This window comes from Henckelia pumila, chromosome 4, assembly GCF_033568475.1.
Source record: "Henckelia pumila isolate YLH828 chromosome 4, ASM3356847v2, whole genome shotgun sequence".
Lineage (NCBI taxonomy): Eukaryota > Viridiplantae > Streptophyta > Magnoliopsida > Lamiales > Gesneriaceae > Henckelia > Henckelia pumila.
Genome location: NC_133123.1, coordinates 159,030,491 through 159,041,924, shown reverse-complemented (window position 1 = coordinate 159,041,924; position 11,434 = coordinate 159,030,491). Strand labels below are relative to the sequence as shown.

Here is an 11,434-nt window from a genome sequence, read left to right as displayed (position 1 = left end):
AAATCTCGTCGTCTTGCCGGCATAGTGCACTGCAGCCATGATCATGATCGAAACAGAGGGTCACAAATCAGGGATCGGATTTCTAAGAGGAAAAAGTAAAGAAAAGTTTAAAAGTTAAAGTTCCACAATTTTAGTTGACTCGTTTTGCATTGATGTCAGTCTTTCAGTTATGCATGAGTCTAAGTTGAATGTTATGAAAGTTAAAGTTTATCTTAGTGTGAGTTCATTAATGCATGATTTCTATATCTTTCTAGTTTCATGCATATTACAGTTTAAGTTGAGTTTTTGCACCACGTATTTTAAACCCTTGTTATTATCCTAGTTATGCTTGTTGAGTCTTTAGACTCACTATGCTTGAATGTTTGCAGGTGAGGATTTTGTGGAGGAGACGGAGGGTCGTGATCTACTGGGATGAGGCCATCGGTAGTGCGAGGCCCAGTGACCGTTGCTTCCTTTCAGTTTATGTTTTCCGCACAGTTATCAAATTTGTAATAATGAAGTATTATTTGAGATCTTGTAGTATTTATAGCCAGGATGTGCATTCCCTGTGCTACAGCTTATGTTTTGAAGTACGTTTTCCGCTTTTGCAAGTTTATGATTATCGTTGGAATTAATTTTAAATGCTTTAGTTTACTTTATGCTGTAACCGGGAGGTGGTTACTAGGATTGCATGTTTATGTTTAACGCACTTAAGTTTTGAAGTCAATTTTCTTTCCTTATTTAAATTGTTGTTTGAGTCTTGATGGCTTATTTGTTTTACAAATAGGTCATGGAAAATATTTTTAAAAATCCGTAATTTTCCTTTATTTTAATTATAGTCTGATAGCCTAGTAGTGAGGGTCGTTACAGTTGGTATCAGAGCACGGTCTTGGTTTGGGCTGAGCCTACTGCCGGTTGCTGAAACTCAGGGGATCTCGCCTCAAAGTCTGTAAGATTTAAGTTTAATGTCTCTATCTGTTTAAGTTTTGATGTATTAGTTTCTTGAGTTATTGAGAAGTTTAAATTTGAAGTAAAAATATTTTCTAAGGCATGAAATTTGAATGTTGGATTTTCTCAATGCGTTTAGATGGCTCGTCGTCATGATCCGCGTGCAGTTACGCCTCCACCGCCACCGCAGGAGGATGTAGGAGGACAGGTGCTAGCGGGATTGGCCCGCATTCTCGAGCGTCATGCGGATGCTCCTAGAGCTGGGATGGGGACTGTTTATGAGCAGTTCCGGAAGATGAATCCGAAGGACTTCGCTGGCACCACTGATCCGTTGATAGCGGAGGGTTGGGTCCGCTCCCTTGAGGTGATCTTTCGCTACATGCAGCTGGGAGATCCAGATAGAGTGAGGTGTGCTGTGTTTCTCCTCCAGGATGATGCCGCCCTCTGGTGGGAGGGAATGGAGAAGATTGTGGACCCAGCTACTCTACCTTGGACTGAGTTCAAGAAGCTGTTCTTTGAGAAGTATTTTACTGCTGATGTGAGAGGCCGTTTGAAGACGGAGTTTATGAGCTTGAGACAGGGAGACTTGTCGGTGGCACAGTTTGTGGTGAAGTTTGAGAGAGGTTGCCATTTCGTGCCGTTGATTGGAGATGATGAGAAAGAGAAGCTGGAGCACTTTCTTGTAGGGCTTCGACCTACCATCCGTAGGGATGTGCTGATGGCTGAGCCACCTGATTATGCTTCAGCACTGAGGCGTGCCTTGAGGTCCGAGCAGACGCTGAGAGATATTAGCGCGGAGGCGCATGGCAAGAGGCCCTTCCCTCATCAGGGCCACTCTCAGCAGCAGCAGCACGGCAAGAAGCCGTATCATGGACCCCCGAGACAGCAGGGACAACAGGCACCGCAGGGGCGTCAGGCCCAGAGACAGGTTCCTCCCAAGGCTGGGGAGAAGCCTATTTGTCAGTTTTGCCATCGTCCGCATTTTGGGAAATGTTTGAAGGATGCTGGAGTTTGCTTCAAGTGCAAGAAGCCAGGACATATGTCTACCCATTGTCCAGAGCTGAGGAGGCCCGTGCAGGGCAGAGTGTTCGTGATGGAGGCCGAGCAGGCCGACCCAGACACTACTCTTCTCACAGGTAATATCTTAACTTTTGGGTTAGAGCAGTTAAAGATTCGTTGATGCATGCGACTCTAAGTCTTTTCTTGTTTGAGGTTTTACTCTAGTAACTTGTTGCATGTCTTAGGACCTTTGACTGTTTAGCATGAATAGTATCTTGTTTGGGAATTGTTGAATTAGAATGAGCCTAAGTAGAACTCGTGGTTTTAACTTCAACCTTTTTGTCGTTGTAACTACTGCTATGCAGGTAGGATTGTTGTGGCAGGCGTAGCCACGAGAGCCTTATTAGATTCAGGGGCTACCCATTCCTTTATATCGGAGTCTTTTGCCCTTGAGAGGGGCATTCAGAGCGAGGAATTGGAGGTTGGATTCTCAGTTACTATCCCCTCAGGAGAAGAGCTATCCACCAGGAGCTTGGTGAGAGACCTTGTACTGCTTTTGCAGGGTCAGTCAGTGGTAGCAGACCTCATAGTGCTACCTTTGCCAGAGTTTGACCTGATTCTTGGGATGGATTGGATGACGAAGAATGCAGTGATGATAGATTTTCAGCAGAGGTCAGTACTAGTCAGGCCTGAGGGCGAGGAACCGTTTTGGTTTGAGGCTGCTAAGAGCTTGAGGAAGACTCGAGTCATTTCTACTTTGCAAGCTCAGAGGCTTGTACTTAGTGGGTGTGAGTCATTTCTAGCCAGTTTATCTTTGACAGAGCTGCCGGAGCGACCAGTTATTTCTGATGTGGCTATCGTCAGGGAGTTTGAGGATGTGTTCCCTAGCGATGTTGTGGGAATTCCGCCCGATAGAGAAGTGGAGTTCTCTATAGATTTGATTCCCGGTACTGTGCCTATCTCCAAGGCACCGTACAGATTGGCTCCTACCGAAATGAAGGAGTTAAAAGAGCAGATTCAAGAGTTGCTTGACAAGGGATTCATTCGCCCTAGTTTCTCCCCATGGGGCGCACCAGTCCTCTTTGTTAAGAAGAAGGACGGTAGTCTAAGATTGTGCATAGACTACCGAGGTTTGAACGGAGTGACTGTGAAGAACAAGTACCCATTACCTAGGATCGAGGACCTCTTCGATCAATTGCAAGGTGCATCCATCTTTTCGAAGATTGATCTTCGTTCAGGTTATCACCAGTTGAAGGTGAAAGATTCAGATGTGGCGAAGACAGCTTTTAGGACTCGTTACGGTCATTACGAGTTCCTTGTGATGCCGTTTGGGATGACGAACGCGCCCACGGTTTTCATGGATCTTATGAACCGCGTGTTTCAGCCTTACTTGGACCGCTTTGTCATTGTTTTTATCGATGACATCCTCATTTATTCGAAGGATAGAGTGGAGCATGAACAGCATTTGAGGACCGTTCTTGAGGTGCTTCGAGAGCACAAGTTGTTGGCCAAGTTTGATAAGTGTGAATTCTGGTTGGAGAAAGTTGCTTTCTTGGGTCATATTATTTCTAAGAGCGGTGTGGAAGTAGACCCTTCAAAGGTTCAAGCAGTGAAGGAGTGGTCTATACCGAGGAGCGCGTCTGAGATCCGCAGTTTTCTTGGATTAGCCGGTTATTACCGAAAATTTATCAAGGGTTTTTCCTCCATTGCTGTGCCTATGACAGCGTTGACTAAGAAGAACGCCAAGTTTGTTTGGAGTGCCGAGTGTCAAAGGAGCTTTGATACCTTGAAGGAAGCTCTTACGACAGCGCCAGTGTTGACCATGCCATCCGGGCAAGGTGATTTTGTGGTGTATACTGATGCTTCCAAGTTGGGATTGGGAGCAGTTTTGATGCAGCGAGATAGAGTTATTGCCTATGCTTCTAGACAATTGAAGGAGCACGAGAAAAACTACCCTACTCATGACTTAGAGTTGGCAGCGGTAGTGTTTGCTCTTAAGATTTGGAGACACTATCTTTACGGAGAGAAGAGTCAGATCTTCACAGACCACAAAAGCCTCAAGTACTTCTTCACCCAGAAGGAGTTGAATATGAGGCAGCGTAGGTGGTTGGAGTTGGTGAAGGACTATGACTGCAATATTAGCTACCACCCTGGTAAAGCTAATGTGGTTGCAGATGCTTTGAGCAGGAAGACCGCAGTGCTTACCTCCTTGTCAGTGTCTAGACCGTTGCAGGTTGAGATTCAGAGGTACGGTCTTGAGTTTTATGCGAGTGGTAGAGCTCCCCGTTTGTCTTCCCTAAGCGTGCAGACTACACTTTTTGATCGTATCCGTGCAGCGCAGTCAGTTGATGAGCAGATCAGGAAGTGGAGACAGAGGGACGAAGAGAAAGGCAGCGGTTTGTATGCTGTGGTAGATGGGATTGTGAGGTACAGAGGTAGATTTTGGGTTCCCGCAGGTGATTCTCTGCGAGTTACTATCATGGCAGAGGCACATACGTCGCCGTACTCAATCCACCCTGGTAGTACGAAGATGTATCGGGATCTTCAGCAGCTTTATTGGTGGCCAGGCATGAAAAGTGACATTGCCCGATTCGTGTCAGAATGCCTGACATGCCAGCAGGTTAAGGCGGAGCATCAGAGACCGGCCGGATTGCTTAAGCCTCTCCCTATTCCTGAGTGGAAATGGGAGAATATCACCATGGACTTTGTTGTGGGATTGCCGAAGACAGTGAGAGGTTCAAATGCTATTTGGGTTATTGTAGACCGTCTCACTAAGTCGGCTCACTTTTTACCGGTGAAGATGAATTTCACGATGACTCAGTTCGCGGAGTTGTATATCCGGGAGATAGTCAGACTACATGGTATTCCAGTCTCTATAGTGTCTGATAGAGATCCACGGTTTACTTCGTCTTTTTGGAAGAGTCTTCATTCCGCTATAGGTACGAAGCTACTTTTTAGCACCGCCTTCCACCCGCAGACTGATGGCCAGTCAGAGAGGGTGATTCAGATTTTGGAGGATCTTTTGAGGGCATGTGCTATTGATTTTCAAGGTAGTTGGGAGTCGAGACTACCACTAGTGGAATTCGCGTATAATAACAGCTTTCAGTCCACTATTGGCATGGCTCCCTACGAGGCACTTTATGGGAGAAAGTGTAGATCTCCAGTGTTGTGGGATGAGATAGGTGAGAGATCAGACTTTGGTCCGGAGATTGTTCAGTTGACCACCGAGGTAGTGGCTAAGATCCGTGATAGGATGAGGACTGCCCAGAGTAGGCAGAAGAGTTATGCTGATCACCGGAGGAGAGACTTGGAGTTCTCGGTGGGTGATCATGTTTTTATCCGTATTGCACCCATGAAGGGTATGATGAGGTTTGGAAAGAAAGGGAAGTTGGCACCGAGGTTCATAGGGCCCTTCGAGATTTTGGATAGGGTAGGGGTACTGGCTTATAGAGTGGCCTTGCCGCCTAACCTTGATAAGATCCATAATGTCTTCCATGTGTCGATGTTGAGGAAGTACATCTCGAACCCATCCCATGTGCTTAGTTCGGAACCGCTTCAGCTATCTCCTCACTTGACCTATGAGGAGAAGCCCATCCGGATTTTGGATAGACAGGAGAGAAGACTCCGTAACAAGTCGATTCCAATGATCAAGGTGAGATGGCAGAACCATTCGGATGAAGAGGCCACTTGGGAAGCAGAAGCAGATATCAGGGTTCGATATCCGGAGCTTTTTGGTAAGTTTTAATTTCGAGGACGAAATTTCTTATTAGGGAGGGAGGAATTGTAACACCAAGAACTTCTAAAATTCTAAAATCATGCCTAAAAAATTATTTTCAGTATTTATATCTTTAAATTTCTTGAATTTAATTGTTTAAGTTTAAGTTAAAGTTAGCCTTGCTTGACTTATTTGAATTAAATGCCTTGAACTGTTTAGTTAGTAATTTTTTTATCCAGGCAGGCGACGACGGTGGGCTTCGGTGGTTTATTTTCAAGATTTTTAATTTTAAGATTTTAAGTTAGAGGTAAAAGAGGGGTTTTGGCCAAAAATGCAAATTTTGAATTTTTAGGGGTCAAAAAGCAATTTTATCATTTTCTTGGGTTATTTCCTAAATTTTCCATAAAATAAGATTTTATTAAATCCGGGTTAGTGGAATTTCAATTAAAATGTTGAGAGTTGAAATTTTAAATTTAGAAGTTTGAAAATAGCAAAAAGTTTGAGGTAAAAAGTTTTAATAGTACAAGTAGTACTTTTGCTAGTACAAGTGAAATTTTAAAACACTACACACAATACACTACACTTTTAATTTACACTCATTAAAACATTTCAATTAAAAATCAAGACATAACCCTAACTCCCAAACCCTAGGAGCCGCCCCCTTCCCCCTTTGGAGAATCTCCCTCACGCCGCCCTCCTCCTTGGCCTCCAGCCGCCGACCGCCGCCGTCCCCACTGCCGGAGGAGCTCCACAAGGAGCCTAGCTTGGAGTTTGACCAAGAGTTCTTCCCTCCATCTCCCCTTATTTTCGAATTTTTGGGTAAAAGGTTGAAAGGCAAGTGTAGCTACTCCTTTGGGCTCACATTCAAGCAATATCTACCCCCACCCTTATGATTTCTTGCAATATTTTCGAGAATGCATGTTGTTAGAAGGTTAGGGTTTCGAATTTTTCATGTTTAGGGGCTGATTTTTTCTAAATATGTTAGGGAGTTGAGTTTATGTGATTTAATGTTGAGTATATGTGCATTGACATGGAATTATATGGTTGTTCTTGCCAAAATTCGAAATTTCAGATTGTATATGGACCTAATTTTCGAAATGTTGCATGTGTAGGGGCTGAAATTTAATTGATGTTGAAGTATTTATTGGTCTTGCATTGGTCTTGATTGATTGTTCAACATTTTGGAGTTTTGATGGTTAATTATTGATGTTCTTGATATGTGTTGTGTAAGTGTGGATTGAGTGTAGCCCAAGTGTTTGGAAAAAGTCCTAAGAGAGGTTATTTGAGGTGTTTGGTTGTTTGGTATGGAGAAAATTTGAGGAAGGAGAGTTATGGGGTTGAATTCTTGAGTTAGAGGTAAGTTGGATGTTGTGAGTGTGCAGGGCAGCACTGTTCATGGGGCAGGGCAGTGTCGTGGCTGAGGTCTGTGCAGGGTTAGGCTATTCCATGGTAAAGTTCATGATGTTGTGGTCGCGTCGATATAAAATGGGCCCGAATCGGATAAGTATTGAGTAAGTTATGAGTCTTTTAAGTTTGTGGTGTAAGTGCAGAATTTTTAGAGTATAAGGGGCTGTCCGGGAATGTTTTTGGTTTGTAATGTTCGGGTGATCCTTGGAGGTTACTTTCTGGTCCTAGGGGTAATTTGGAGTGTTTATGAGGTGTCGGTTCAAGCGGGACGGGTTTTGGTTAAGATATGACAAAGTTAAGGGTTTTTCGGTTTACTTGCTCGAGTTAAGTCAAGTTTGAGGATTTTGTTGGGTAAGTTGTCTTCTTTGGACTTAGGGGCAGCCACTCATCCACCTTAAACTCACATTTTCGAGTCGAGTCTCATGTCTTAAAGATTGCTTATTCGTGTGCATTTGACGTGTTCTTGAGTTTAATAAAGAAAAAGGAAGCTTACTTGTTCGCATGCCATTTAATGTATGCGTTGAGTCTTTATAAATGAAAAGGGAAAAGAAAGCAAATATTTTTGAATGAAGTGATCTGTTTGTGACAAGAGGGGTGTTGCTAGGCCGGGGGATGCCTCGGTCTACTCACCAAGAGGTTATAGAGGTTAGGCAAGGAGCAAGAGACATCTTGTTTACCCTTGCCACAGAGGGGCAATGTGGGATCGGGAGGCATCTCGGTCTCCTTGCCATAGAGGGGTTAAGTTCGTCGGGAGAAATCTCGTCGTCTTGCCGGCATAGTGCACTGCAGCCATGATCATGATCGAAACAGAGGGTCACAAATCAGGGATCGGATTTCTAAGAGGAAAAAGTAAAGAAAAGTTTAAAAGTTAAAGTTCCACAATTTTAGTTGACTCGTTTTGCATTGATGTCAGTCTTTCAGTTATGCATGAGTCTAAGTTGAATGTTATGAAAGTTAAAGTTTATCTTAGTGTGAGTTCATTAATGCATGATTTCTATATCTTTCTAGTTTCATGCATATTACAGTTTAAGTTGAGTTTTTGCACCACGTATTTTAAACCCTTGTTATTATCCTAGTTATGCTTGTTGAGTCTTTAGACTCACTATGCTTGAATGTTTGCAGGTGAGGATTTTGTGGAGGAGACGGAGGGTCGTGATCTACTGGGATGAGGCCATCGGTAGTGCGAGGCCCAGTGACCGTTGCTTCCTTTCAGTTTATGTTTTCCGCACAGTTATCAAATTTGTAATAATGAAGTATTATTTGAGATCTTGTAGTATTTATAGCCAGGATGTGCATTCCCTGTGCTACAGCTTATGTTTTGAAGTACGTTTTCCGCTTTTGCAAGTTTATGATTATCGTTGGAATTAATTTTAAATGCTTTAGTTTACTTTATGCTGTAACCGGGAGGTGGTTACTAGGATTGCATGTTTATGTTTAACGCACTTAAGTTTTGAAGTCAATTTTCTTTCCTTATTTAAATTGCTGTTTGAGTCTTGATGGCTTATTTGTTTTACAAATAGGTCATGGAAAATATTTTTAAAAATCCGTAATTTTCCTTTATTTTAATTATAGTCTGATAGCCTAGTAGTGAGGGTCGTTACAGTTGGTATCAGAGCACGGTCTTGGCTTGGGCTGAGCCTACTGCCGGTTGCTGAAACTCAGGGGATCTCGCCTCAAAGTCTGTAAGATTTAAGTTTAATGTCTCTATCTGTTTAAGTTTTGATGTATTAGTTTCTTGAGTTATTGAGAAGTTTAAATTTGAAGTAAAAATATTTTCTAAGGCATGAAATTTGAATGTTGGATTTTCTCAATGCGTTTAGATGGCTCGTCGTCATGATCCGCGTGCAGTTACGCCTCCATCGCCACCGCAGGAGGATGTAGGAGGACAGGTGCTAGCGGGATTGGCCCGCATTCTCGAGCGTCATGCGGATGCTCCTAGAGCTGGGATGGGGACTGTTTATGAGCAGTTCCGGAAGATGAATCCGAAGGACTTCGCTGGCACCACTGATCCGTTGATAGCGGAGGGTTGGGTCCGCTCCCTTGAGGTGATCTTTCGCTACATGCAGCTGGGAGATCCAGATAGAGTGAGGTGTGCTGTGTTTCTCCTCCAGGATGATGCCGCCCTCTGGTGGGAGGGAATGGAGAAGATTGTGGACCCAGCTACTCTACCTTGGACTGAGTTCAAGAAGCTGTTCTTTGAGAAGTATTTTACTGCTGATGTGAGAGGCCGTTTGAAGACGGAGTTTATGAGCTTGAGACAGGAAGACTTGTCGGTGGCACAGTTTGTGGTGAAGTTTGAGAGAGGTTGCCATTTCGTGCCGTTGATTGGAGATGATGAGAAAGAGAAGCTGGAGCACTTTCTTGTAGGTCTTCGACCTACCATCCGTAGGGATGTGCTGATGGCTGAGCCACCTGATTATGCTTCAGCACTGAGGCGTGCCTTGAGGTCCGAGCAGACGCTGAGAGATATTAGCGCGGAGGCGCATGGCAAGAGGCCCTTCCCTCATCAGGGCCACTCTCAGCAGCAGCAGCACGGCAAGAAGCCGTATCATGGACCCCCGAGACAGCAGGGACAACAGGCACCGCAGGGGCGTCAGGCCCAGAGACAGGTTCCTCCCAAGGCTGGGGAGAAGCCTATTTGTCAGTTTTGCCATCGTCCGCATTTTGGGAAATGTTTGAAGGATGCTGGAGTTTGCTTCAAGTGCAAGAAGCCAGGACATATGTCTACCCATTGTCCAGAGCTGAGGAGGCCCGTGCAGGGCAGAGTGTTCGTGATGGAGGCCGAGCAGGCCGACCCAGACACTACTCTTCTCACAGGTAATATCTTAACTTTTGGGTTAGAGCAGTTAAAGATTCGTTGATGCATGCGACTCTAAGTCTTTTCTTGTTTGAGGTTTTACTCTAGTAACTTGTTGCATGTCTTAGGACCTTTGACTGTTTAGCATGAATAGTATCTTGTTTGGGAATTGTTGAATTAGAATGAGCCTAAGTAGAACTCGTGGTTTTAACTTCAACCTTTTTGTCGTTGTAACTACTGCTATGCAGGTAGGATTGTTGTGGCAGGCGTAGCCACGAGAGCCTTATTAGATTCAGGGGCTACCCATTCCTTTATATCGGAGTCTTTTGCCCTTGAGAGGGGCATTCAGAGCGAGGAATTGGAGGTTGGATTCTCAGTTACTATCCCCTCAGGAGAAGAGCTATCCACCAGGAGCTTGGTGAGAGACCTTGTACTGCTTTTGCAGGGTCAGTCAGTGGTAGCAGACCTCATAGTGCTACCTTTGCCAGAGTTTGACCTGATTCTTGGGATGGATTGGATGACGAAGAATGCAGTGATGATAGATTTTCAGCAGAGGTCAGTACTAGTCAGGCCTGAGGGCGAGGAACCGTTTTGGTTTGAGGCTGCTAAGAGCTTGAGGAAGACTCGAGTCATTTCTACTTTGCAAGCTCAGAGGCTTGTACTTAGTGGGTGTGAGTCATTTCTAGCCAGTTTATCTTTGACAGAGCTGCCGGAGCGACCAGTTATTTCTGATGTGGCTATCGTCAGGGAGTTTGAGGATGTGTTCCCTAGCGATGTTGTGGGAATTCCGCCCGATAGAGAAGTGGAGTTCTCTATAGATTTGATTCCCGGTACTGTGCCTATCTCCAAGGCACCGTACAGATTGGCTCCTACCGAAATGAAGGAGTTAAAAGAGCAGATTCAAGAGTTGCTTGACAAGGGATTCATTCGCCCTAGTTTCTCCCCATGGGGCGCACCAGTCCTCTTTGTTAAGAAGAAGGATGGTAGTCTAAGATTGTGCATAGACTACCGAGGTTTGAACGGAGTGACTGTGAAGAACAAGTACCCATTACCTAGGATCGAGGACCTCTTCGATCAATTGCAAGGTGCATCCATCTTTTCGAAGATTGATCTTCGTTCAGGTTATCACCAGTTGAAGGTGAAAGAGTCAGATGTGGCGAAGACAGCTTTTAGGACTCGTTACGGTCATTACGAGTTCCTTGTGATGCCGTTTGGGATGACGAACGCGCCCGCGGTTTTCATGGATCTTATGAACCGCGTGTTTCAGCCTTACTTGGAACTCATATCCATCAGATACAACAACAGCTGATCCATCTTTTTTTGGAGTATCATATTTCTTGCCCTTTCAGGGCAATTCCTTTTAAAATGGCCCTCCTTATGACATATAAAGCATTTCAGATTTCCAGTGTTTCTTATATGACCTCTCCCCTGGCTTCTTGATCTAGATGTAAACTTTTTGCCACTATAAACCCTTTTATCTGATCTTCCTCGAGCAGTCAGGCTTTCCCCTTGAGATTCTGCACTTTCATTAGTTTTCCTTTGGAGTTCCTTCGATTGTATTGCAGACATTACTTCCTCCAAATGAATTG

At 44.4% G+C, this 11,434-nt stretch overlaps 1 protein-coding gene across 1 annotated transcript; it reads left to right on the top strand.

The window, feature by feature from the left end:
• The first annotated feature begins 1,066 nt into the window (after positions 1-1,066).
• LOC140862199 (uncharacterized) lies at positions 1,067-10,546 on the top strand. Its single transcript, XM_073265205.1, has 7 exons — positions 1,067-2,063; positions 2,292-2,714; positions 4,101-4,159; positions 8,869-9,093; positions 9,751-9,865; positions 10,094-10,473; positions 10,532-10,546. The coding sequence occupies exons 1-7, from the start codon at positions 1,067-1,069 to the stop codon at positions 10,544-10,546; spliced, it is 2,214 nt and encodes a 737-aa protein (XP_073121306.1).
• Positions 10,547-11,434: the final 888 nt, after the last annotated feature.

Excerpts from the sequence above, each read along its gene's own strand:
- LOC140862199 (XM_073265205.1), top strand. The coding sequence starts at position 1,067 with ATGGCTCGTCGTCATGATCCGCGTGCAGTTACGCCTCCACCGCCACCG. Across the intron at positions 2,715-4,100 it reads GAGGCTTGTACTTAGTGGGT|ATGCTTTGAGCAGGAAGACC; the intron begins GTGAGTCATTTC and ends ATGTGGTTGCAG. Across the intron at positions 4,160-8,868 it reads CAGTGTCTAGACCGTTGCAG|ATGGCTCGTCGTCATGATCC; the intron begins GTTGAGATTCAG and ends CAATGCGTTTAG.